This window comes from Arvicanthis niloticus, chromosome 13 (genome assembly GCF_011762505.2).
Source record: "Arvicanthis niloticus isolate mArvNil1 chromosome 13, mArvNil1.pat.X, whole genome shotgun sequence".
NCBI classification, from domain to species: domain Eukaryota; kingdom Metazoa; phylum Chordata; class Mammalia; order Rodentia; family Muridae; genus Arvicanthis; species Arvicanthis niloticus.
In genome coordinates this window covers 49,044,322-49,065,003 of record NC_047670.1, presented here as the reverse complement: position 1 = coordinate 49,065,003, position 20,682 = coordinate 49,044,322, and the positions used below count along the sequence as shown (strand labels likewise).

The 20,682-nt window shown below is 51.2% G+C and overlaps 1 protein-coding gene across 4 annotated transcripts in view; it reads left to right on the top strand.

Annotated features, from left to right (window-relative positions):
• The window catches only part of LOC117719251 (maestro heat-like repeat family member 5), a 65,405-nt gene extending 45,389 nt beyond the window's left edge, over positions 1-20,016 (top strand). Inside the window, exons 17-30 of one of the 4 annotated variants that reach the window (XM_076911483.1) lie at positions 22-194; positions 1,127-1,276; positions 1,882-2,036; positions 9,460-9,619; positions 10,618-10,784; positions 14,793-14,930; positions 15,337-15,451; positions 16,271-16,414; positions 17,723-17,899; positions 18,414-18,569; positions 19,020-19,139; positions 19,289-19,391; positions 19,518-19,592; positions 19,815-20,016. In XM_076911483.1, the coding sequence (XP_076767598.1) occupies positions 22-194; positions 1,127-1,276; positions 1,882-2,036; positions 9,460-9,619; positions 10,618-10,784; positions 14,793-14,930; positions 15,337-15,451; positions 16,271-16,414; positions 17,723-17,899; positions 18,414-18,569; positions 19,020-19,139; positions 19,289-19,391; positions 19,518-19,592; positions 19,815-19,915 (1,934 nt within the window). In that variant the 3' untranslated portion in view covers positions 19,916-20,016. Of the gene's footprint in view, positions 1-21; positions 195-1,126; positions 1,277-1,881; positions 2,037-9,459; positions 9,620-10,617; positions 10,785-14,792; positions 14,931-15,336; positions 15,452-16,270; positions 16,415-17,722; positions 17,900-18,413; positions 18,570-19,016; positions 19,140-19,288; positions 19,392-19,517; positions 19,593-19,814 lie in introns of all 4 variants that reach the window. The other 3 variants (XM_076911482.1, XM_076911480.1, XM_076911479.1) reach the window with 3 other exon arrangements.
• Positions 20,017-20,682: the final 666 nt, after the last annotated feature.

Sequence of the window (20,682 nt, the reverse complement as noted above, 5' to 3'; positions counted from 1 at the left end):
ATCTGTGTCTGTTTTGACCAGCCCAAGAAACTCCAGAAGTGGAGAGGGAAAGCCCTCGGGAACTGTTCGGGCCTGATGCAGAAGAAGCTTCCCTATGGAGCAGTGGAGACCAGAAGGGGTCTCCTCCAATCCTCTGGGGGACAGCATCCAAAGATGACAGCATCTTCCACATGAACAGCAGCCAAGCCCTCAAGGTCAAAGCCGTCAACGTCTTTTCAGCTGGGCGGGTGTATAGCCGGAGCAGACCCTTCTTCTCTAGAGTATTTTCTTGTTTACAGTTCTTTCACCCCTTTCACACCAGAGTTTGAATCGTGTTATCCTCAGAAGCCACAACCTGAGGCTATGATACTGGCGTTAGCAGCATAAGACCTGTGAGTTCAGGAAGTCTGTGCGGTACCCAAGCAAGACATGATCTGATCCCGTGGGCTCTGGAACTCAACAGCTCTAGCGTGCTGTCTGAGTACGGAGGCTCCTTAGAAGTTTAGTACAGAAATTCTGAGCCTAGCTGGAGGCTCAAAAGGCCCTACATGGGACAGTAGTCCTGAGTTCCACACCAGCCTGGCCCACATATTCCCACCCTATTCCATAGCACCTCTCTAGGGCTAGAGGTCAGACCAGGTGGCCTGGAAGATCCTTCGAAACTCTGACATTCAATTCTCATTGATTAAAACCCTAATAAGAGAGTGGGGGGACCGGGAAAGAGGATAACATTTGAAATGTAAATAAAGAAAATATCCAATTAAAAAAAAAAAAGAAACCTAATTAGGAGGAATGGGACCTAACTGTGGAGAGCACTACTCTGAACTCAGGATAATATGTGGATGACCTGGGCCCAAGATGGGAAGAGGAAGGGCTGGAACAAGCATCCAAGAACAAGCCAGCACTGACCAGGGAAAAGAGCTTGTGGCTGCCTAGTGTGCTGGGCCTCATATTCTCCCTTCCTGTCCCAAACGTTGGCTGGGGTGGGGGAGAGGAGTGTGGAAGAGATTGTGTACTGGACCCACGTAGATAGCTTAGAGGAGTGGATGCCCAGAGATTTAGGAAATCTGACAAAGGAAGAGGGTAAAGGGGCAGAGGCGGGCAAAGGGTTTGAAGTGATAAGGTGACAGGCTTTCTACTCTCACAGGTAATCACGAATCATCTGGAAACGGCAGAGCTGACCGACCTCATCTGGACAGCCATTGATGGCTTGGGCTCTACCAGTTCTTCCTGGGTGCAGGCAGCTGCTGATTTGCTTCTCCTTGTCATCCAGGAGCATGGGGACGGCTTGGCAACTGTGAGGGGTTGGGGCCCCACCCAGGACCAGGGAGGAGAGGGGCAGAGTTGGGGACTAGGCAGTAAGCAGTATCTATGGGCTTTTCTCTGGACCATGGTGAACATTTGGATCCCATTGCAGGCAGCAGACAATACCATGGATGGATGGATGGATGGATGGATGGATGGATGGATGGATGGATGGATGGTTGGATAGATGAGTGAGTGGATGAGTGGGTGGATGGGTGGGTGGGTGGATGGACGGATGGATAGATAAGTGGATAGATAGGTAGATACAGGGGTGATTCATAGAGTCACCTGATGACAACAGGATCATGGGATAAATGTACATTAGCTCAGTGCAGCTTCGAACCATAGAGAAATGAGGTGACAGAGAACAACAGAGCTTCTAGAGCTTGTGGTCTGATGGGGTAATAGGATACAGACGGAGGTGAACGGTCCAGTAGGTGCAGAGAGAGTCACGAGCTCAAGGGATGAGACGGGTACACCCCAGTGGGAGACAAGAGGTGCCAACTTTTCCAGATACCTCAGTCTGCTTCAGGTCAGGTGTGAAGAGTAGGTGGGATCCCCATCAGACACCTCCCACTACTCCCTACCCCTGAGCAGGTTGGTAAAATGGGCCAGGCCATCCACCACCACCTCTGTGCCATCCAAATGCCCCAAGCCAAGGACAGTGCCCTGCGTGTCATCACCCTACTGGCCAGGAACCACATTCCAGAGCTGGTGGCTGCCTTCCTAGACTTTTCCTCGCCCCTGGACAGGTACCTAGCTGTATCCTCCTCACTGACCCCATTACCTGCTCTCCATCCTCCCCAGGCCAGGGCCACAGTTTCTGCCTCCTGTCTGTCCATCATAGCCTACGGGAAACCCAGAATGCTTGGTGTGGGAGGGAGTCAGCACCTCTGTTCACTTAGGCATGGACCCCTGTCGGCATTCCACATGAGACATTTGCCCCGGCCTCCACAACCCAATCTAAGTGCTCCCTGATTCTAGAGTGCTCCTGCCAGGACACCAACAACCACAGAGCCGCACCATCCATCACTGTAGCCCCCTCTGCCTTGCCCTGTTCTTCGTTCTCTTCTTTCTACTCTTCTCCAAGCCTCCTGCAGCCACCTCAATCCTCTCATGGCTTTTGTCCCATGCCACTGGACCTCTGGAGATAGACCAGGGTTCTCCTTACTCCTCATGATCCCTCCCCCCTAAAATCCCACCTCTGGATCCCACATCATCAGTCTGTGCCACGCAGCATGCATCCACCACACCTGGCCTTAGTCAGTTCTCAGTTCTTGAGAACATAACACTGCTCAAAGATAAGAGTGCTTTCTCCCCTCTCCAGATTAGAAATACCCTCTCTTTCCCTCACCCAAACTTCTCCTTGGATCTCTTGCTCCCTCCAGGATCCAAAAAGCTTCTACCTGATGGGACCAGCTTACTGCTGTCCTGCCTACCTTCTCACCCTCCAGTTCCTCCTTCCCAGGTCAGATTCTACCAATCAGTCACAGCTCACACACCCAGGTTCTTGCCCCAGATGCTAACAATTTACCTGCTGAGCCACATAGGTGGCCCAGGATGTACCTTCCTAAGTTACTTGCTCATGTTGCCTGGATGATATATTTTTTTTATTCTCTGTCTTTTGAAATCCAAGTCCTCTGCTAGGTAAGGTACTCCAGACTAATTTTCCCAAGTACCAGGTGCATCTTGGATTATGTTCTTAAGTCTTTTTGTTCTTATTTCTGAGAAGTTTGCTCAGCTACGTTTAGTGTAGCTGGCCTAGGTCATGGTCTCTGTTTTCTCCCAACTCTCCCTTCATGGTCATCTCTACTTCCATTGCTCACCCTCCGATGCTCCTGGCTTTTCCCTAGACCCACTGTCCCCTTCCCCTCACTCTCCTGCCTTACCCTGACACCCCTTGTTAGACGTCCATTTGATGCTTACCTCACTTGAATACCCTTCAATTTTGTTCCCATGTCCAGCCTTTTTAAGTGTGTAAAACACACGTATGTATAGGATGTGCATGTGCACGTGGAAGCCAGAAGTTGACACGCAGTCTTCCTTAGTCAGTTTCCACCTTACATGAAAGCAGGGTCTCACAGATGAAACCAGAGCTCACTGATACATAGCTAGTCTGGCTAGCACGCTCTGGGTATCCCATCCCTGCCTTCCAAGTGCTGGAATCACCCACCGATGGGCTGCCATGCCAACCTGACATTTGTATAGGTTCTGGGTATCTGAACTCTAGTCTACACTTGCAAAACAGGCTCTTTAAACTACTGAGCCATCTCCCAAGCTTGAAAGTCTGTCTGTCTGTCTGTCTGTCTGTCTGTCTGTCTGTCTGTCTGATTTGAGGCAGACCTTGCCAGTTTGGCCTTGAACTCAGTGTTTTATTCCTGCTCTTTCTTCCCTGAGTTCAGTCAGTTCTTTACGGATAATACTGACGATCTATCCTTTCCTGAGCATATTCAAGTGGTTGAGTCTCTAATCACGTGCTCATTGTGGAGTGAGTTAGTCCATTATTCTTTTGTGGTACTGGCACCCTTGGGCATCTTCACTTTCTCGGTTACCATCTTTTAGCTTTTGCAGTAGCTCTAGAGCTGTCTGTCTTAGTCACTGTTCTATTGCTGTGAAGAGACACCATAACCAAGGCAACTCTTATCAAAGAAAACACTTAATTGAGGGCTTACCTACTGTTACAGGGGTGTTAGTCAATTGTCATCTTGACAGGGAGCATAGTGGCAGGCAACTGTGGCACTGGATAAGTAGCTGAGAGCTACATTCTGATCCATAGGCCAAGAGAGAGATTGACACTGGGCCTGGCTTGGGCTTTTGAAACCTCAAAGCCAGTGACACACTTCCTCCAACAAAGCCACACCTCCTAATCCTTCTCAAGTAGTGCCACTGCCTGACAACTAAGCATTCAAATCTATGAGCCTATGGAGGCCATTCTTTTGCAAACCATCCCCACTGCCCCACCCCGTTCATTTTGTTCCTACTGTTACTGTTAGAGGGTTTCATGGGATTACAAGTACAATTGCTCCACTTTCTGTCAGTACAGCAAAGGCCACGCCATCTACAAGACTGGGCTTGTGGTAGGCACCAGCACCATATGTCCCCTAATTCTTTGGGCGCCTTTTCTCTTCTTTGACGGGGATGTCTTCTTCTTCCCTCCTCTTTCACCACCAGGTCTCATCCCCTCTTCTTCTTCCTCCCTTTCATCCTTCCTCCATTTTCTCTTTCTTTTTATTTCATCTTTCTTCTTCCTCCTTATTCCTAATGCTATTTGAAGATGGTGTACTGTTTAACTTCGTCTCCAGTGGCTGGTGCTCTGACCTCCCAGATTTCTCCCTCCTCTGCTGAATTTTAAGACTTCAAGTGGATTCATTCATCTTACTGAAGGTGGTTTTGATCCAGTCTGAGCTTTCCCTTGCCCTCTGTTCACTCTCCAGAAGTTTCTCTTATCTGCCTCTGTCTGTCACAGAACCTTGAGGTGGGGGTGGAGGGGGTGGAGTTTGCCCATTAAGGCTGGTGGGGTTTTTTTTTCTCCCTACTCCCAGTGATGAGACCACAGTTGCACTGTTCCCACCAGGCTCTGTGATCTCTTTCAAGGGAAGCAGCGCCTTTTCCAATGTCCAGCAGTTTACGGTTCCATTCACTGCTGAAATTTATGTCTTTCTTCCTCAGTTCCCGGCATTGTCCCCACAATAACATTTACAGAGTCTGTGTGCCGCGCTCCAGTGGAGTCTCATGGCTAAGTTTATCTGGATTTACATCAGCTTCTTCCAGTCACCTGGGCATAGTCATTTGTGATGGTTTTAAACATAAAGGCTCCTGCTGAAACTTCTGGGCAGTTTGGGGGCTGCATTGGTGGTGGAAATTTGAACATCAAAATAGGCTTTATGGTTCAGATTCCCAGAGCAGCACCCTCTTCCCAACTAGGGTACTGAAACAGAAAGGGTCCTTGACTCTCATTTTTAAAGGACAGAGATTTATTTACCTATTGCTTCGATTTTCTCTTCCCTAAACTATGCACATAACTCTATGAAGCGATCACCTATTAGATGCCTATCATGGACAACAACAAAACCAAACCAAACAAACAAAAATCCTGCATGTCCTAGTGAGATATGCTGACTCCCAACACTCAAGAGGCTGAGATTGGCAGATTGCAACTTTAAGGAAGACTCTGTGTACAGAAATTCTCAGAAACAAACAAAAACAAATTGCCACCTTGCCTAGGGTGGGAGGGTGCTAGGGAGTGGTAAGACAGGAGTTTCCTCCTCCAAGTTTAATGACAGCCAGATCTATGGAGCAAGTTCAAGACCAGCCAAGGAGACAGGAAAGGCCTGGTCTCAAAAAGCATGCCCATCCCAATGGTGCAGTATTGCTGAAAGTGTGAACAGAGGCATGCAATCTGGACCCTTCCCATGTCTTTCTTCTTGCCTGGCTTTGTTTCCCTCTGGCTTCATGTTCCAACCTTATGGTGTCTCACCACAGCTCCCTCAACTTTGTTGTTCTGTAGCAATAATGGGAATGCCAAGGGTCCCCTCTACTGTCCATGAACATTTAATCATTTCCCCACTAGAGACCTTGATGAACAGCGCATCTGTGAGCTTGATTATTCCTGTTCTAACATACTCAAGAACTGGATTCCTCCTCCTCCTCCTCCTTCTCCTCTTCCTCCTCCTCCTCCTCCTCCTCCTCCTCTTCCTCCTCCTTCTCCTCCTCCTCCTTCTCTTCCTCCTCCTCCTCCTTCTCTTCCTCCTCCTCCTCCTCCTTCTCCTTCTCCTCCTCCTCCTCCTCCTCTCTGTCTCTGTCTCTGTCTCTCTCTGTCTCTGTCTCTCTCTGTCTCTCTCTCTCTTTCTGTGTGTGTGTGTGTGTGTGTGTGTGTGTGTGTGTGTGTGTGTGTGTTTGTGCGCAAGTGTGTGTTATTGGAGACAATATGCCTGGAAAAGAAAGCTGTGCTATGTCCCACCTCCATGGAGGGTGCAGGGCATTTCCCAGTGTGCTCTTGCTGGAGTCAGAGTCACACCCCAGGAACAGAGCGCTATCCTCCAAGCATCCCTCCTGCTCTGCAGCCCCGAGCTGTAGTCAGCCATCCACGTTTTAGCTGATGTGGTGGATGCTGGTGATCTTACAATGTTCACTGTTAATTCCATGGTTGAGCTTGACTTAACATCTTCCCATTTCCTTCATTTTTCTATGTGTATGTGTGTACAAATGTGTGCATGCATGTTTGTGTGTGCATGGGCACGTGTGTGTGTGGATGGGTGTAAATTCGAAGACCGAGGTTGAAGTCAGGGATCACCTTCAGTTGCTCTTCCACCTTATTCACTGAAGCAGAGTCTCTCAATCAAGCCAGGAGCTCACTGACACAGCTGATCTCATTAGCAGCTTACTCTGGGGATGCTTGAGGGACCTGAGGGATGTCTCAGTGCTTCTGGCACTTACTGTTCTTTTGGAGGACCACAGTTTGGCTCCCAGCACCAGTACTGAGTGGCTCAGAACCACCTACAACCCCAACTCCAAGAGATCTAACACATTCTTGTGGCCCTCCTTGGGCACTCAATGGCATGTACACAGGCAGATATATATGCTCACACATGTGCACACTGAAGTAGAACCTGAGTCCACACTGCCCAGCACTTAGACTGTTCTAACCCTAGTCTAGACACACCAGTTCCCTTTGTTGGTGTTGCAACTTTGACTTTTAGTGTTTCCACATCTTTGCTTAAATGTTATATGTATTTACTTATTAATTTTTGTGTGTGTCTGTGTGTGTGTGTCTGTGTTTTGCCTGGTGGTCCAGCAGAGGGCAGTCCATCACTGAAGCTAGAGTGAATGGGTGGTTCTGAACAGCTCCATGTTGGTGCTAGGAATACAACCCAGGTCCTCTGCAAGAGTAAAAGCTCTTAACTGTGGAGCCATCTCTCTAGCACCCAGACCTGTTTGCTGTAGACAGAAGTTTATCAAGCTTGTCACAGCCAATCATTGTGTTTGGCTGGAGTACATGTTCTATTCGCAGGAACTATAATTGTTAATGTGTTCGGGATTGACTTTGCGATCTTGACTCTTTCCCAATGAGAAAATAACCTTCAAAGTTCCCATGGGATCTACCATGGCCTTGTGTTCCTGCTTAGACCCCTCACTCAGTACTACACCTTCCAAGTTCCTCTGTACTAAAACACTTTGTTGTAACTTTGTTCTTCTGGCTGGGCAGTGTTCTGCTGTGTATACTCTATGGTGTGTGTGTGTGTGTGTGTGTGTGTGTGTGTGTGTGTGTGTGTGTGTGTCTGAGCCACATTCTGCCCATCAGCTTACCTGCTGATGGACACCTAGGTGGTGCACACCTTTTCTCTGCATGCATAATCTGATGTCAGCATTGGCGTATGTGAACTCTGCCCTCTACATCCACAGGTCCCTCACCCAGGGAGTTGGAACAGTCGTACAGAAACACTATGCCCGTGCTTTACCCCGCACAGGCTCGTCATTACTACCTAAGTGATGCAGCTTAATGCCTGCTTGCACGGAATCTGCCTTATATTAGGTAGCCCATATAATGAGGATGGGTTTAAAGGACACCTGGAAAAGGGTGTGTGTAGGGTGAATGCAAAAGAGTGCACTGTGTTACACAAGGAGCTTGTGCAGGGTTAGTTTTGGTTTGGATTGGATCTTTGAGACAAGTTCTCACTATAACCTAGACAGGTCTAGAACTTACAGTATCCCAGGTTATACTCAAACCCTTGCAATCCTCCTGTATCCACTTCCAAAGTTCTGGAATGACAGACGTAGGCCACCATGCCCAGCTAGGGCATCCACAGATTTTCATACCCAAGGGTAACTCTGAAACCAGCCCCCTGCTGATACCATGGGACAACTACATATGTTTGATCCTGTCTCTGGTTTTGGGGAGGCAGGGGTGTTGTGTGCACTTAGTGAAAGTTCAAGGCCGCACTGACCACATCCCACCTAACCCTGCCAAGAACTGCCATGACTTCCCAGAGCAATTCTGCCTCTTTCCACTTCATCAAGAGCAAAGTATGGATTTCTACACATCCTCCTCATGGCTTGTGCTGGCCATGCCTTGGACCATGCTGTCACAGTGGGTGTAAAGAAACATGCATAATTTCCTGCTGGAGTCCATGTCTTCCACGTGCTTCTTCCATGGCATTCACATCTTCCACATGCTTCCTCCGTGGCCATGTATTGCTCCCTTTTGAGATGTGTCTATTCAATTCTGTCAGTTTGTGGGTTCTGGCTGTCTCCTTTCTTCTTTTCTTGCTGTTCCCATCCTTCCAAGCCCGCTTTCATGTATCTTTCCCACTGCAGCTGAGATAAAACTGTTCATAGCAACAACGTCACACTGCTGGGACCATCCCCATCTTGGATAGCAGTCAGCTGTCAGGCTCTTATCGAGCCTATGCTCATCCCATTGGCTCCTAGGTTTCTCCACCTCCACTTCATTCTTGCCCTCCACAGGCACTTAGCACCCGACATATCTGTGTTGCCCACTAGGCTGTCACCCCTAAGACATCAAGGATTTTTGTAATTCTGCATGTCTTGCTCCCCTGAAAGAAGTTGCCTTCAAAGGCTGGTGCCTGACACAAGCAAAGGTGTGGTGTGGGGCTGGGGGAGGGACAGAAGCCCCAGTGAGCAGACTGAAAGTCTTACCCTCCAGGGTCTCAGGCTCAGGAAGGACTTGCTCATTCTGGCCTTTTGTTGCAGCCATCTTGTGATCACACTATAGAAGACTCCTGGGATTCTCTCTGCAAGTGTCAGCTGGGACTGGGGTTGTTTCCACAGGGCCTTAAGGGTGCCTACCCTTGAGTCCACCTTGACATTTATGAGGCCACTCAACTTCCTGGTCTTGCCCCATAAAGCCCCTTCCACCCAACATTCCAGCCCAAAGAACACCAGGGCAAGGCAGAGAACATCTTTAGTTGCCTTTCAGAACAGCCTTTATCTGCACTCCCTGCCTTGAGCCTCAGGCGGCTGCAAGGCCAGTGCCCATATACTGGCAGGGCCGTGATCTGAGCATGCCTCTCTCTGTAGACCTCAGCATCTACCTCCCTGCAAAGTAAACACAAGGTCACCCCACCCTTCACTGGGGCCCTAAGCAAAGAGCCCACTAACCAAGTCAAGCAGGCTTGGGCTACAGCATGGCACTTACAGTACCCCCTCTATCCACAGCCACGCCTTTCGCCTGTGGAGGGCCCTGGGAGCTGAAGAGCCTGCAAGCTACCTGATTCTGACTGTGCTGCTGGCTTGGCTGCAGAAGAGGCCTCTGCCCCCTAGTGTCGACGACAGCAGCTCCTGTCCCAAGGAGAAGCCCTACTTGCGTTCACTGGCTGTGAGTCTCTGACCCCATCCCTGACAGGCAACTGTGTGAGCACACAGATCAGTGTGCCAGACTTCAGGGAAGCAGACTGGTACCCAGTCCACTCCCTATCTGGAGAAGAAGGGCATAGGGCAACCCAACTCATAGACTGACCTCACTCACAGTCCTTGTCCCCAGGCTCAATTCCCAGTGACCTGGCTCAGGACTCTGAGCCCTCAGCAAGTAAGTCAGGAGGGTCTGTCCATAGGACTGCCAAGGAGACTGAATGAGGTGGCCTTGGAGGGGAGGGGCTTTTGGCAATGAACAAACAGAAGCCTAGAGCTTGGGGCTCAAATCCATGCCCCATATTGGCATCAGAGACTCTGGAAGAGTCATACTGTTGGCCACAACACTGTCCCTGGAGGATCATCTCCCAGTTTTCTCTGTCAGCCCACACCTGACTTTCACACCTTAGACAGGGCACCTGCTTACTACAGGGGCCATGTCTATACCTATCTTCTTTGTCTAGACTCTTGCAAGGCAATAGCTGTGCCAAACTTCATGTAGAATCTTCTTAGAGTTCTGGTCCTAAAGTGATAGCCCAGAGCATACAGCTGCATCCCCATACCCAAATCCTCCCTAGACAGACATCAACCTACAGACTGAGACTGCAGGAAATGCTTAGGCTGATGTACAGGTTGGGGAATCGTGGGTTGGGAAAGTACATCTGGCCACAGAACATCAGCTAGAGAGCACAGGCCAGGGAGCACCATTTGAGGAGCACTATCTGGGGAGCACCATCAGGGGAGCACATTTTAGGGAGCACCATTTGGGGAACAGCAGGTCCAGAGCCTCTAGTGGAGACTGCACAGGTGGCATAAGCCGGCACAGGTCAAGGGACACTGCCTGGACACTTAGACTTGGTTCTTGAGCCATCAGAATGGAGAGGGGAGGGATGTGATAGAGTGTGGGTTTTGACTAAGCATCCTGGGCCTGAATCCCAGCACTTCAGATCCATACTCACCCAACAGGCCATGAACACAATTCACGAACTACAGTTTGCGCGAGAGTTCAAGAAAGCTGTGCAGGATATCTTTCCGCAGCTGTTCCTGGCCCATCTGACCCAAATGCACTATATCCTGGAGCTGAACCAACCCACAGAGTCTGAGCAGGAGGCAGCCATGCCAAGCCCTCAAAGGTGAGCCCAAGGCCTCCTGGGCAGCTAACTGCCCGGCCTTACACACACCAGTAGGGACGCTCAGGGCAAAGTTAGCTTCCTGCCCAAGAATCAAGTGTGTGCACCCACACACAGAAAAACTTACCAGATATCGTGACTCAGATCAGGAGTCAGAAGTCGAAAGTCAGAGGGTCTGCAGACTTGCCCATTATTACCTGCTTAGCTTTGCTGGCCCCAGGATGTGTTGGTAATCTGTAGCTTGAAGCTGCACGACTTTAATCTGTTTCCACCGTCCCGTAAACTGTCCTCTGCCTGTGCCTAAATGCCTATTTTTTTTTTCCAGACAGGGTTTCTCTATGTAGCCCAGGCTGTCCTGGAACTGGATCTTTAGACCAGGCTGGCCTCGAACTTAGAGATCCATTTGCCTCTGCCTCCTGGGTGTTAGAATTAAAGGCATGTGCTACCACTGCCCGGCTACTGCCCACTTCTAATAAGGACACCAACCACTGAGTTCGGACCACATTAATAATTTAATCTCCACCACATGGTTAGTTTAAAAAGACAATGTCTTAGAGTTTCTATTGCTACAACAAAAACACTATGACCAAAAAAAAAAACAAGTTGGGGAGGAAAGGGTTACCTGGCTTACACTTTCAGATCCATAGTCCATGACTGGAGGAAGTCAGGATGGGAAGTCAGGGTTGAAACCTAGAGCCCAGAGCTGATGCAGAGGCCATGGAGGGGTATTGCTTACTGGCTTGCTTCCCCTGGCTTGCTCAGCCTGTTTTCTTATAGAACTCAGGACCACCAGTTCAGGGATGGCAGCACCCACAATGGGCTGGGCCCTCCCCCACTGATCACTAATTGAGAAAATGCCTTACAGCTGGATCTCATGGGGGCATTTCCTCATGGAGGCTCCTTTCTTTCTGATGACTCTGGCTTGTGTCACATTGACACTCAAAACCAACCAGGACAGACAATTATCTCATAATAGTTATGATCCCAAATGCTACCCGGTGACCAGGATAGCAGCCAGCACAAACTGTCCCAAAGACAGGTGTGTGTCTGCTTTCTTTGTCCCCCTAGAAGGGTACCAGGCTACATAGATATGTATCAAGCAAGAGCCCCTAAACACAGCCACCCAGTTATGACACAGAGAACATCCTTTCCTTTTCTCTTTCTTTTTGTTTTTGTTTGTTTGTTCAAGACAGGATTTCTCTGTGTAGCCCTGACTATTCTAGATCTTCCTCTGTAGACCAGGCTGGCCTTGAACTCAGAGATCCACCTGCCTCTGCCTCCTGAGCACTGGGATTAAAGGTGTGAGCCACCACTGCCCCTCAGGGCACCTGTTCTTGATCCATGTGCTCCTTGCAGGACATAGCCCTCCCTCCCCTCTGCATACACATGGACCAGCCTAGGCTCAGGGTGGCTCTGAGGCCTCTCTAGCCAAGAGACAGTGAGCTGGACCACAGATAACCATCCCTCACTCACCATAGCCAATGTTGTAGCTACCTGAATGGATTGCCTCTGTGTAATGTCATGGACAGTAATGGCCCACTCCTCAGCCCACCTGAGCAAGATTTCAAGGACATTCCATCCTGCCACTGTAGGCTTCCCTTGCGCTTCCCTTGGAGCCTGGTCCTATTTCCCAAAATCCAATATGCAAGTCTTTAAAACCCATCGGGGCTCACTCTTTTCATTTGTCTCTGTGACTATGTGCTTCGTGCAATTTGTCAGTTTTAACAGCTCTCCCTGAGGCATGTCACGGAAGAAAAAAAATGTCACTTTTTACATTGCCTCTGAATTCCAATATGCACAAAATCTCTTTTTTATTCACATCAACCATGCAAAATACATGAATCTTCCCTAATAAGCTAAGAAAACATTCTCCCCCTAGAGAAAGCTGGGGAGGATTGCAAAGATGGCTGCTTCCTCCCTTCTCCTCCTTCCCTCTACTCTTCCCCAACACCTGCTGCCCTCAGAACTGGGACACCTGAGAGTCACCTGTCAAGGCTTCCACAGTCACCCCTATGAACAGCAGCGCCTGCCTCAGCCCCAACCCCACCATGCACCCAGCCCTCAACATCTAACAACTGACATCTCTGCTCCTTTGCTGGCTTGCAGGCTCTGCCTTATGGACAGAAAATTCTAGAAGGCAGGAATGTCTGTTTCCACACCCCAGGAAGGTCCCACCCTCCTCTGCTCATGGGTGGCTTTCCCTGTGGATGGAAATCCCAAGGGGCATCCTTCTCTACCTCAACTCCCTGTTTTCAATGGCCACCCTGCACACGGGTCCAAGGGGTAGTCCAAGCAACCAAAGGCCCTGAAACATACCCTAGGTAGAGTCCATGAGCTCCAATTTGCCCAAATTCAGACATATGCCCATCCCTGAACCAATGAAAACATTCAAGGCCCTGATTGACTATGTATGGCTCCCATATCTACCTAAGCTGAATGAGACTTGGGCCTCTCACCCCAGAGGAAAGCAGCCTGGCTGGGACCAACCAAAGGGGCCCAGTCATAGGCAGGCCACCCAGCAGGCATAGTAACAGGGGTGACAGTGGGAAGTTGGAGAAGCTGGTTGGCATTCTTTCAGTCTCAAAGGGTAGGTGGCATCAGTGAGATATATCACAGTCTAGGACCTGACACCTTGTGCCAGGTTGACTGGCAGTGTGGAGAGAAAAAAAGGGGGTGCTGAAGAAAGAATCTGTGAACCCACTGGTGAGTGTATCAGTGGCTGTAGCTGCTCCTCAGGGTGGATGGCCCAGAACACTGGGTGGCAGGGGAGGTAAGCCTTGACACTGGAGGCTCCTGATGCTCTGTTCAGTTGAGATGGGCCTCATACTCAGAGTAGGGCTTCGGGTGGAGCATGCCTTTGACAGGTGTGGGACCGCCCTGACTCACAAATACTCATGCTCTGGACACTTTCTCCACCCAGGGTGGTTTTCAGCTGTGTCCATCCCCTGCCTCTCAGAGGACTTCCCACTTACTCACTCCCCTACTTATGAGACATGTCATTTCTCTGCTTCCGACTCTCTCTCATCCTCGGTGTTGACCTTTGCCCTGCCGAGCCAATGGGGCAGAGACTAGTGATAGAAGAAGAGAAGCAGGTGTGTGGGCACACTTACCTCAGCACTCGGCTCCACACCTGAACCAGGAGGGTCCTGGGTTCAAGGCTAGCCTCATAGAAAGAGCTTGAGGCTAGCCTGAGTGACATCACAAGATCTTGTCTTTAAATGGAAAAATTTAAAAGGAAAATGGAGGAGAAAGAAACCCCAGGGTGCTTGGTAACAATGTAAAGAGATCATGCCATTAAGGGAGAAGAGTGGGAATGACAGTCAAGGAGCCAGACCACCCTGGGCATTTCCCAGCTTTCTGTTTGTGTTCAGTAGACACTAGACACAGAGCCCTCACAGGCTCCCTGCTACTGGTCAGAAAAGCCTCACACTCTACCTGCTCCAAAAGTGTGATTGGTCTCCCACTGTGGCTGATTGCATGAGAATGTCCCCCATAGCACTCAGACAGTTTTAATGCTTGGTTTCCGGTTGGTAGAACTGTTTGGGAAAGTTTAAGAGGTGTGGCCTTGTTGGAGGAGGTGTGTCACTGTGGTTGGGTTTTGAGGTTTCATAATCACAAGTCTCTCTCTCTCTCTCTCTCTCTCTCTCTCTCTCTCTCTCTCTCTCTCTCTCTCTCTCTTTCTCATGCTTGCAGATCAGATGTAAGCTCCCCAGCTACTGCTCCAGCACCATACCTGCCTGGCTGCTACCATGCTGGCCATAGACTCTATTAACTCTCTGAACTCGAGAGCCCACTAATTAAATGTTTTCTTTAATAAGCAGGTCCTAGTGATAACTCTGCTCTGCTTTGTCCTTGGGCCGGCACAGCCCTCCTCACCCTGGGCCTTAGCAGGAGGCAGGCTCCAGAGCTGAGAGAGCCCGACCCCTGCCCCCGTCCCATCCCAATAGCAGGAGATGGCTCAGGTGGCATTTGCAGCTCTGGACAGAGCCTGGCCTCTCTGCTTGGCTGCAGCACGTCACTGGAGGCACTGAAGAGCCTGCTGTCCACCACAGGACACTGGCATGACTTTGCTCACCTGGAACTGCAGAGTGCGTGGGAATACTTCACTTCCATCCACACCTATCCACAGGCTGTGGGACTCCTTGCCAGGTACTAGTGGGGCAAGGGAAGGGGAGGCTGGGCATATGGACCACAGTGATTCATACCATTGAGCTTTCTGGATCATTGGAGGCCACCGAGGACAGCCTAAAGGCAGCATCCCTTGGACTTACGTGTGTGCTTACAGCACTCTGCAACACAAGAGGCACGCACCACACACCAGGTGCAGACTCTTTCCCCAAGATCCACCCTGTCCTGGGACCTCAGGAACAAGGGCTAGCTGTTCCTCCTCTGCCTTCCCCATGCTTAGCCCAGGCCTGGCACATGGGAGAGGAACACACAGACACATGCCTACTCCATCACACGGGGATGTACCTGGATGTCCAACCTAGCCAGTCCAGGAGGTGGTAGAAGGTATACTCATGGGCGGTAACCACAAACCAGGCCCTGCCCACAGGGCCATGGTGCAGAATCACTGCACACAGATCAAAGCACTTCTTGGCTACTTGCTACCCAACCTGCAGAGCCAGCAGGAGCGAGAAAGGAAGACAGCCATCCTGCTCCTCATTGAGGTAGGGCAGGGAGGGGGCAAGGGTCCCATGTAGCCTATGTTCCACCCTCCACCTGCCTCAACCCCAAACAAGATGGCCCACCTGACTCACCCTGTGGGGACAGCTGCCCAGACTGACCCCATCCAGGACTGCAGGGGCTTCTGAGGCCTCTTAGCCTATAGCCTGGGGCCTGTCTCTCCACCCTTTCCCACCCACAATGGCCCAAGCAGAGTTAGTGAGCCCTGGGTATGGACTCATCAGGTCATATTCAGGTGTGGCATTATTCTGCCCCAGCCACTCCCACCCTAGAACCTTGAGCTACAAGGGTTTTGGTTCAGCAAGAGCTAGGATGTGGCAACTTGACTACCAAAGGCTCCGGCCAAGGCAGAGCTTTGAAGGAGAGGTCACTTCTGTATCTGGTACCAGCTGCCTGGGTCTAAGCCAAGCAAGGGGTCTTGTGCCTCCTCCTCCCCCTTCCCCTTCCCTCTCCCCTCTTCTTCCTCCTCTTCCTCCTCTTCCTCTTCCTCTACCAGAAGGATTTGTGAGCTGCTCTTCCTGGGGCCCTGTTTTCATATGTTCCATGAGCCTACCGAGGGTGTAAGTTGGCTCTAGACTGGCTAAATAACCTCTCTAGGCCCCAGTTTTGCCAGCCATACCTAGAAGGGCTTGGCCATTGAAAAGTTTCAGATGCTTTTTTTCAACCCTAGTACCCTGGGGATACTAGCCAACCATCCTCCCCCAAGCCCTGTACAGGCCTAAGCCTCAGAGCCCCCAACAAAGACATAGGCTAACCAAGAGAAGGTGCCAAGCCTGAGCCACCTTGCTCTCCGGGGCCCCCAGTTCCTCTATAGCCCTGCCCTGTTGGAGGTGCTTTCTAAACAGGCTGCCCTGACTGTACTGGCTCAAAGCCTCCAGGACCCCAGCTCTGAGATCCGTGTGGCCAGCCTGCAGGGCCTTGGAAACATACTCTTCCACCCGGAGAAGGTGAGAGCCAGAGGGACATGTAGCCCCAAGTATCAGGGATGGGCAAGGCCCAGTGGGTTGGAACCCTAGTAGCTCTGTCACTTGAGACACTGACTTTCCCTCTCTGGGTCTTGGCTCCCTCCTCTTCAGAAATGGACTTATTTTAGGGGAGGACACTCCTGTTTTCCAGGAGCATGTCTCCTTACCGTGAGAAGGGACAAACTCTCCTGCACAACTCCAGAGGCCCACTGAGGAGCCAGGCAGACATCACCTTCTGCCCTGCACAGAGAGGGTTCCCCTTGAGAGTCACGTGCCCTTTATCCCTCAGTCTTCTGTTCCCAACTAAGAGCCCTATAGCAAACCATACTCCTTATGGACAGTTTGGGGCAAGAAAGATTGCAATGGTGCCTTTGGAGGACCTGCCCCTCCTTCATTCTGCATTCCCCCCAACCCCAGTTCAGGCCCTAGGGTTCCTGACACCTCCCTCACTGAAGGCACTGTGTAATGAGCTGAGGCCCTAGATAACTCCCTTCCCAGATTCTAGTGAGAAGGCCTGTTTAGTACTCCGCATTCACATCTGTGAAATGGGACAGAAATTGAACCTGCTTTGTGTGACAGGAGGATCATGAGACCAGTGGTGGCCATGGTCATCACGCTGGCCATGGTCAGCCCTCAAACCACTGCCATCAGCCATCACAAGCAGCAGCAAGGCCAGGACACTACGGGCTAGTCAGTGAACTCCATCTGATAAAGAGACTGAAATAGGTGCAAGTGTTCTTACCAGTAGAGAAGTGTCCACTTCTCTACTTAGGGAGTGGCAGTTACGCAGAGAAAATGTGATCATGGAGATGCCACAGAACTATACTTCGCATGAGGCCCCAAAACATCCTTGACCTTCAGCCTGTTTCACTCCAGTTCAATTAGACTTAGAGGTTTGCACATGGTTAAGGCAAGGCCAACCATTAGAGTGACCATGGTCAGCAAAGACCTTTGCCCTGCATGTAGCACAGAGGGTGCTTAATGATGGGGCAGGGTGGAGGCAATGTAGCATTCACTCATCAACCTGTTAACCCACCCACCTATCTACCTGCTTGTCCATCCATCCATCCATCCATCAATACATACATGCATACATACATCCGTCCATGTATGGAGTCATCCCTCCATTCTTCCACCTACCCATCTATTCACTAGCCCCATCCAACCAGAGTAGATCCCAGACTCAAGGGGCAAGACAGGGGCAGAGGCTCAGGTCTGGTTCCCCAGGTGAAGCCAGGTGAAGGGGGCAGACCCGTGCCTTCCACTCACTGCCCACTACCTTCCCCATAGGAAAGCCTGCTCCAGGGTCAGCTGCCAGCCTTCCTCAATGGCTTCTTCCAAAAGAACAAAGCAGTGGTAGTAGGCATTATGGGTATAGTTTCGGATGTACTGCACCGCCTGGGCACACAGGGCGCAGGTGCACAGAGTCTCAACATCGCTATCAACACCCGCTACTACTTTGATGACGTGAGAATAAAGCCAGGCATGGCTGGGCATACATCCCTAGGCCCTCCCCGCACCTCTCTTGAGCCCCAGGACCCCTTCTGCCTTCTCAATGCACCTGGACACTGCCAAGCTGCGACCCACAGGTGCATGAGTTCTAACCAGGTGTCCACCAGGCAGTGCTCAGCCCTCTTCATGGCTGAAGAGTGCCAAGTCATGCTTGTCCACTCTGGGTCCTGGCCTACTACTCAGACAGCTGTCCAAAATGACTGTCGTCCCCCCCCCCACACAACACACACACACAACTAGGATATGGGGAATAAGTCACCCAACTACCTTCATGGTCAGGGTGACAGTGGGCACCAAAGGACAGGGTAATTCCATGTGAGGATGACCTGAGGCCTTGTCTGAGAGAAAGCCTGAGTCCAGGGGAGGAGAACCAACCTGGGGCCCTGAGCCTGACTAAAGGAGTCTGAGAAAATAGGGAGGCTCCAAGCTGGGAAGCACTACAACCTATCTAACTTCCTGCTTGTCATAGGAACAGGACAAAGTTCGAGCAGCAGCTATGGCACTGTTTGGGGACCTGGTGGCAACCGTGGCAGACAAGGAGCTGAGCAACCTGCGGACCCAAGTATGCCAGAGTATGGTGCCTTTGCTCCTGCACCTGAAGGACCAGTGTCCAGCTGTTGTCACGGTCAGTGCCAACCTGCAAGCCTTTCATCTTGGCAAAAGGACAGGGCAGCCAGGTCAGGCCACCCACAGGGCTCCCCAGACCACCATCCCCTCCCACACACTGGCATCTTCAGCCAGCCAGATCTGTGGGTCTACCAGCTACAGCAGAGCATGGTGGGATACAGGCAAACAGTGTACCTGCTGATACATGGATACAGCCTGCCTTACCGTGCTCCACTCTCTGGACTCCCTGACATCAGGGGAGGGGATGATAGCAACAAGCTCAGACAGAGTTGGGTTATCTCCATCTTCCACAGGGCATTGTGATCCTAGGGTGGGAGCAGCTTCCCAGACACCAGCACAGGAAGCTGTTGAGCTGCTTATTACAGCTGTGGTCTCGGGAAGTGGGAACCCCAGGGCTCGGTCACACATGGGCAGTGGGTGACCCCTCCTGTGGCTGTCTCCGCAGCAGGCCAAGTTCACATTCTACCGCTGTGCTGTGCTGCTCCGCTGGCAGCCACGGTACACACTGTTCTGCACTCTAGCCTGGGAAACCGGCCTCAGCGCCCGCCACTTCCTCTGGACCTGCCTGGTGAGGGACCAGGGTGCAGGGTCAGTAGTGGGGGCCTGAGATAGCTGCACCCCCATGAACTCTCCTTCCCAGGGAAGTGAGGCTGGAAGGGTAAAGGCCAACAGTCCCTGAGACCCATGGCAGTGACAGGCGAGCTCTCCTCTGGCCAGATGAACCACAGCCAGGAGGAGTTCAGCATCCACCTGTCACAGGCCATCAACTACCTGCATAGCCGTCACCGCCACATCAAGACCTGGGCAGCTTTTTTTATAGGTGGGTAGCAGGGGCCAGGCTTGGAGTCCTTGTTTTACCCAGCCCACCCCCACTGGGGTGGGAAGGAGGGCCTGGGGCTGAGCAGCTGTCATACAACCGTCATGTCTCTCCCTCTATCTTGTTCAGGGTACACCACCTGCAACCATCCCCAGGCAGTGTCACAGATCATAAGTGACAACGACATTAAGTTGTTATTCTCCAGTAAGTGGCCCACACCTTGGACCTGTCTCCATACCGCCCAGCTTCCTGCAGCATGCCTGCCTCACACGGTGGCACAGACCCCCCCACCCCACCAAGGCACCCCATGCTGGTCAATGGATGGAAAGAGACCTCTTGGCCTCCTACCCAGATGGAACTGGAGTTGGAAGCAGAGGGTCACTTCCAAGCCAGGGTCACCTCTGACTTGTCCTTTCTCTCCTGAAGCTTTTAAAGAGCTCAAAAAGGACCCAGAACCCGGCATCCGGGAATTTGCCAGCAGACAGCTCTCATTCTTTTGGAAGATGTCAGCCAGATCCAAGAAGTGACTCTGAGCCATCCTTCCCACCTCTACCCCCAGAACAGCCCTGCCCTACCCTGTCCAGAGAGCTTGGTTGTATAACATTTTTTCATTTGAAAGAAAAATCTAGATTTAAAAAAAAAAACCTGTAATCACTGTCAACTTTGTGCTTCCACCCGTGAGCCCTTGCTATGGCCAAGCCAAGCCCTTAGAAGATACTGACAAGACTCCAGGACACAGACGGTGACAGACCAGGAGAGGCAGGCCAGAGACAAACTGGAAGGTCTGTGGTAGACTCTGCTAATGACAGCTCATGGGTGGCATCAACTCCACATGACCAAAGCCCAGGACATAGTGCCCATGGCTGAGCAGGCCATCCGGTAGGAGCAGGGCCTAAGGGGCGTCTCCCGAGTCCTGAGATGAGAGCTCTAGATGGGGCTGTGGAGCCGGCGGAAGTGAACACATAACAGCCTGCCTCTCTACTCAGGGCTTTCCTCCAGCAGAGCCCATCAGCCAGCCCCAGACAAAGCCCAGTGGTGGCTCTTAAATTTGCAACAGCCCAGAAGAGGGTACCTAACTCTCTACGAGCCTCTCCCCTCAGCCTCAGTCCCTATTTAAGAAATGCAGACAGGCCCTGTGGGCACAGAGTTAGAGAACCTCGTCACAGCCTGCCATTCACAGGACCCAATAGACCAGACAGCTCCACCAAGGGACCTTCTAGCTAGCCACCCCACCCCCCACTCTGGGCTCTGTGTCTGACACCCAAGAGCCTCCACAGGCCATCCCTTGGGCCTT